General features: G+C 45.3%; 1 protein-coding gene across 1 annotated transcript in view; it reads left to right on the top strand.

Moving 5' to 3' along the window:
- The first annotated feature begins 454 nt into the window (after positions 1–454).
- Positions 455–6,000, top strand: part of ABHD17C (abhydrolase domain containing 17C, depalmitoylase) — a 28,167-nt gene continuing 22,621 nt past the window's right edge. Inside the window, exon 1 of the mRNA XM_014889729.2 lies at positions 455–1,406. Coding sequence (XP_014745215.1) covers positions 874–1,406 — 533 coding nt within the window. The 5' untranslated portion in view covers positions 455–873. The remainder of the gene's footprint in view (positions 1,407–6,000) is intronic.

Below are 6,000 nucleotides of genomic sequence, written 5' to 3'. Positions count from 1 at the left end.
ACCCACTCCCGCACCTCCCGCACCTCCCAGCGCCCCGCCCAGGCGGCGGCGCTGCGGGCGCGGCCCGGCACAGCCCCGCACCCGCCCCGGCACCTGCGGCGGCGCCGCTCCGCGCCCGTAACCCGGAAGCGCTGCGGCGGTGCGGAGGGGGAGCCGGGACATGGCCGCTGCCCGCTCCTGCCTGCGCGCCGCAGCCGGCATGGCCCTGCCCGCGGCCGCGCGCGGCTGAGCCTCGACCTTGCCTTCCCCTTCCCCTTGGACCCTCCTCATCCTGCTCCTCGCTCTCCTCGCTCTCCTCTTTCTTCTCATCTTCTTCCTGCCGCGGACGCGGCCGGGGCCGGGCCGGGGGCGGTGGCGCTGCGGGGGCCCCTCGCTGCCTTGCGGGGCGTCCCGGGGCCGGGGCGGAGCGGGCGGAGCCGCGCGTGGTGCGCTGTGTGCGGGAACGCGCTTCCCTGGATCCTGCATGTTCCCTGCGGGGGGCCGGCTCCGGGGCTGGGGCGCCGCACCGAGCCGCGGCATCGGGGAATTCATTTTGTAAATGTGTTCGTGTGGCTCATGTGCTGTGAGAGGGTCTAGGGTCGTGTTTTAGAGAGTTGCATTTGCTGTAGCGTTAGTTTGGGGGGGGTGGGTTGAGGGCTGGTTGTAGCCCATTTCGTGGGGTTGTGTTTTTGGTTTGTATAAGCAGTTTCCAGGCTTTGAAGAGCTGCATTGCTGTTGCTGAACTGTAGTTCTTCCAAGGTTGCCATTGTTTGCGTTCTGGGAGGGCAGCCGGTGGCCTCGCAGGAAGGCGGCGGGTCGCGCCGGAGGAGGGCTCGGGGTCGGTTCCGTGTGACTTCTTTCCAGGAGAGGTTTAGCTTTTCTCCGGCGTCTCTGATGCCAGAACAAGGCCCCAGAATGAACGGTTTCTCTCTGGGCGAGCTGTGCTGGCTGTTCTGCTGCCCGCCCTGCCCCAGCCGCATCGCTGCCAAGCTGGCCTTCCTGCCCCCGGAGCCCACGTACACCGTGCTGCAGCCCGAGCAGCAGCAGGAGCCCGGGGCGGCGGCCGGGGCGGGCACCCCCACGGGATCGGGCACCTGCAGCCTGCACCTGAGCGAGCGGGCCGACTGGCAGTATTCCCAGCGGGAACTGGATGCCGTGGAAGTGTTCTTCTCTCGCACGGCCCGAGATAACAGGCTGGGCTGCATGTTCGTTCGCTGTGCCCCCACTGGCCGGTACACGCTGCTCTTCTCGCACGGTAATGCTGTGGACCTGGGCCAGATGTGCAGCTTCTACATTGGCCTTGGCTCCCGCATCAACTGCAACGTCTTCTCCTATGACTACTCCGGCTACGGGGTGAGCACCGGCAAGCCCTCTGAGAAAAACCTGTATGCAGACATTGATGCAGCCTGGCAGGCCCTAAGGACAAGGTAAATGGATATTGGGGACAAGGTATTTCTGTATCTCCCTTTAATCCTAATAAGTCTGCACGGTTAACCTTGCTGAGTGGAAGGGTTTGTAAATGCTTTCAGTTGCTTTGGTGGCCTCACCAGATGTTCTGCAAACAGCTAAAGTGTGATTTACTGGATGGCTTCATTTGTTGAAATGATGGGCAGACCTTCATTCTTCGGCTTTTTCTAGATTTAGAGGCTTATTCAGCTGTAATTTGTGTTAGCCATTGCTTCACCATTGAAAATCTCCATCTTTAGTAGGACGTATTGCACTGGTTGCAGTTTGAGCTTGCAGACTGCAATAAACCTGTTGTTCGAGACTTGCCTGCCACTGTCTACCCTTAGAGGTAACCCAGGTGAGCCAAAGCTCTGACTCAATTTGGCAGTGGCCTTAGCTATGGCTTACCAGGAAACCACTGGTATTGTGTGACACGTTTGGGATTTCGTGCAAGCTCCTGCAACATAGACGTCTTTTTTTTTTGGCCTCCAAACCACTGTTATCCAATGCGTACGGTGGTGGGCTGGAAGGAAAAAGTGTTGACATCTGGAAGTAGAGCTGGGGTTTCTGCCAGGAGATGCCAAAATACGTGGCATCCAAAGGGATGGAGCAACAGTGAGAAGGCTCTGGCAAGAGGCAGCATGGCGAGTGGAAACAGTGAGCCCTTGGCTTCTAGAAAACCCTGAGCAGAGCTGCTGGCTCTGGCTCCTTGCTACAACTGATGGCTGTCCCTGGGCCTCTCACTTCTGTCCACAGAAACCATGAGCTCCTTTTGCTGTTGCATAAGTGGTTCTTAAAGTATGACCTCACAGAACATGTCCTGAAAGAAAGAGCTTTAAAAAGCTTAAATTGTAGTAGGCCAAGAGAAAAGAGTGATGAACGTTTTCAGTTCTTGGCTCTGGCATTGCATAGACAAACTTGGCTTGTGTGAAATGCGTATTTAATGTCTATCTTGGGGATACGTGCCAGCTTCAGAAATAGTGACAGGAGTTGTTACTAATTTAGATAATTGGCTTTGCAAGAATCCAGGGATTGGTTAGTTGTGGAGTCCAAATGCCTTTTGACATTGCTCTGCCTAAGTCAAGCCAAGAGCAGGGGGAGAAAAGTGTAGGGGGAAGTTCCCCTTCCATAGCATTTATTCTGTCTGCTTGGTGAGCAAACCAGATTTGGGGCTTGTTTTCCAGGACTTTAAAAAAGATTTATTTCCTTGAATATAAATAACATGGTCTTATGTAATTAAGTGATTTTGATATGCTGTTTGCATAATAAATTATTATTAAGTGCCACTACAAACACATACAGGTGATGTAAATAAGATTCAAGGGAGGAAAAGTGCTACATCTAAACCTAGGCTCGTTAATGTTTGTCCTTCAGTTGCTGTGTTTTCTCTCTTTCACTTGATGTTTAGTTGATGATATTGTTTTATTTAAACTTTCTCAAGCTCTGAAAAAGTGCTTTCACATCTGTCTGGAGGTGCTTCTGTGCTGATAGGCATTTAATGTATGGTTCAGTTCCATGTAGGCCCAGAAACAAGGTGTTCCTTCACTTAAATCTTTTAAGAAACCTGACCCAGTGGGTGATGTCAACACAACTTGCTCTGAGATGATTGGGCTTCTTCAATAAATACATGACTGGACAGGTTTGTAGTTTTCCATTAGTGTCCCTTCAGTGGTTTATACAAGATCTAGGCTTTGCTTTCCACCTTAAATTGAGGGGTAGAAATTTCCCAGCTCTTACTTTGCCATGTTTGTTAATCCCACATTTTAGTGTACCTTGAGGGTACAGTTAGAGTAGTTAGCATTGGTTATGTTTCTAACCTAAAATTCCAATTCAAAAGCCATTGAAATTGGGTGCCCAGGGAAGTGGTGGCATCACCACCCTTGGAATAATTCAATGGCAATGTGATTGTGGCACTTGGGGATGTGGTTTAGTGGTGGACATGGTGGTGCTGGGTTAGTGGTTGGACTCAATGCTCTTTGAAGTCTTTTCCAATGTTAATAATTTTGTGATTTTATGAGTATGGTACTTTAGGTTCCAAGTAAAGAGGTTGGTCACTGTAAAGTGTAAACTTCAATTGGAAGCTAATCAATTCTATTAACAGATGATGGTAACAGGTATGGGCTGAAACCTTAGTCTTTCTGCTGATGAATTCTCCAAGTAACAGCGTGAACTCTACAAGACTGATCATTTGCTAGTCCTCAGTCCAAGTGGCTCACAATTAAGTGAAATATTCTGCAGCAAAAATACAAATATGCCTCTTGAGGTAAAATGTCATGTTTGAGCATTCCTGCTGCAGCAGTTCCTCGGTAGCTCCAGGAGATTGTGTATGCTTTCATTCTTAATGCAAATTCCTGGCGTTTGGCCTTCAGTCATATGGTAGTGAACTGTAACACAGAGTTAAAAGTGAAGTCTTAAAATAGAGGTTCACTGTGCCATCAAAAGCATTTAGTCATCTGTGCTAGGTTCCGTGGGAAGCTGTTGCTCTTCTGAATCCACCAGACTTTCCACCTGGCAGCAGAAAGGAATCATTAAAATGCTGGAAGTCTGAGACTCTTTTCCTTTTAAATTGTGCCTCTGAAGTACCACTGATACTTAGCAATCATTAATTTCTCAGTGTGTTTTGGAAGTTGCCTTGAGGAAGGTGAGAATTAACCCTGTGCTTGGAGAAAGCTGTCAAATTTTAGAAACGATGGTGAGCTGGCAGGGGTTGCCATCCTGGCTTCAGGTTCTGACTGTATTTTTTCAAGGTCCTGAAACAAGGCTCTTGCTATCACATACACGTTTAGGAATCAAACATTGCACAACAAATGATTATAAAACTATCTGAAAGCAGTGGATGAAAAAATAAAATAATAAAATTCTTGTGTTTAGTTTCAGTTATCAGCCTGTCTTTGCAAAATCAGTCTCAACTAATCTTCATTCTTTTAGTCTTTGTAAAGGAAACTTATTTTCCTTAATTTAAAGGAATTTAGTATTTCTTCTCATGAATAAGCTATATCTTAAAATATAATTTTACTAATTACTAATTTTGAATTCTCTATTTTAGCCCAGTAAAGATGTTGACATACAATTTTGTTCCCTTAAAATGAATTTTTATAGGTTTTTCTTCAGAGGCAGTAATTGTAGCATTGGTTTCATTCCAGTATCAAGTATTGATTAGTGATTAATTTGGTCTTTTATATGTTTTTTTCCCATTTGATTAACAGATTTCCATCTGGCATCTCAATGTTTCTCAAAAATAATTTTCTGTCTTATTGCTACGGATGATATTTTTCTAAGAGTTTTATTTTAGGCAGGTTGGGCTGATTTTGTTCTGTTTGTTTCAAAATCAGAACCAAGTTGTAGAGAATGTGTAGCAGACTGCCTTCTCTCATTGTCCATGTGGTTTTACGTTACTGCTTTTTGTTCGGATGTGTCTCTTATCCTAATTGTCTTAATTGTCTTAATTCGACATCTGTGCAAAATGACTTGATTGTCCTCCTCTTCCCCCCCTTTCCTGAGTCCCGCATGGGAAGGTTGAACTTTCTAACACTTTTACATTAAGACAATGTACAGTACTTAAAAACAGGATGCACATGTAGGGCTTGGGTTCAGTGCTCAAGCACAAAACCATGGCTGCTTTGTCGATCATATGCTATTTATATTAAAATCCATTTATATGTTCCCTAAAAATTTGGAGAAGGTTGATATGTGTTTTAAAATCCCAGTCAAAAGAAGGAAGGCACTGCTGCCCCACTCCCTCTATTCTGTAGTAAAGTATCAAAGAGCAGAACCTGTTAGTCCGTCTTTTGGATCCTGAAAGGAGGTGAAGAAAATATAATTAATAAATAGCTTAGAAGAGCTGTTCTTGCTGCATTTAACAAGATACAGCTGAATTTGTTTTTCATGGTGTACAGTATAAACTATTTCTTTAAACTTTTAGTAAATTATAGATGTTATTGTAATGTTTAAATCCTTAATCCTCAAAAAAGGTGCATTTGAATTTGTCTTTCAATCCATTGGAGAGCATTGGTTCACTTTTAGTTTTCCTTATGCTTCTTGGTCAATACAGTATGATGGAAGGAATTGAATTGTGAAATGTTGTAGTAAAATCCACTGGCTTTTCATCACTGAATAGCAGATAAAATATTTTAAATAGTATTTTGCCAAATTTACTGTTAAAAGAATGCACACCAAACCTTTTATTGTGCAGGAATTTTATCATTTGTGGTGCTGATTATCAGGAGATTATTATGAGATTATCAGGATTGCTGTTTCCTGTGTAGGAGCTGGTGGAGAAGTCTTACATTGAGTAAAATCAGGAAACCTAATTGGATTATGCCAGAGTGATAACTAATCTTCTGAGGTTGTGTCAGTTTAGTTCGTCTCTGTTCCGATGTGATGAGGTGTTTACAGCCTTCCAAGTAAATAATAGCTTCAAGGTTTTTCTACTCCAGTTTTCTTTGCAACAGTATCTTCTTTTGCCAGCATCATATTTTGTTCATGACAGATGCCAAGTTCTTTAGATTGGATGCTTGAAGGTTTTTATCAGAAGTTACCAACTAAATCCTGACATGACAAAAGGCAGTGCTTGGC

The sequence above is a fragment of the Sturnus vulgaris genome, chromosome 13, assembly GCF_052056855.1.
Source record: "Sturnus vulgaris isolate bStuVul1 chromosome 13, bStuVul1.hap1, whole genome shotgun sequence".
Classification (NCBI taxonomy): domain Eukaryota; kingdom Metazoa; phylum Chordata; class Aves; order Passeriformes; family Sturnidae; genus Sturnus; species Sturnus vulgaris.
Note: the sequence above shows the minus strand (reverse complement) of the source record. Positions and strands in the feature narration are given on the sequence as shown.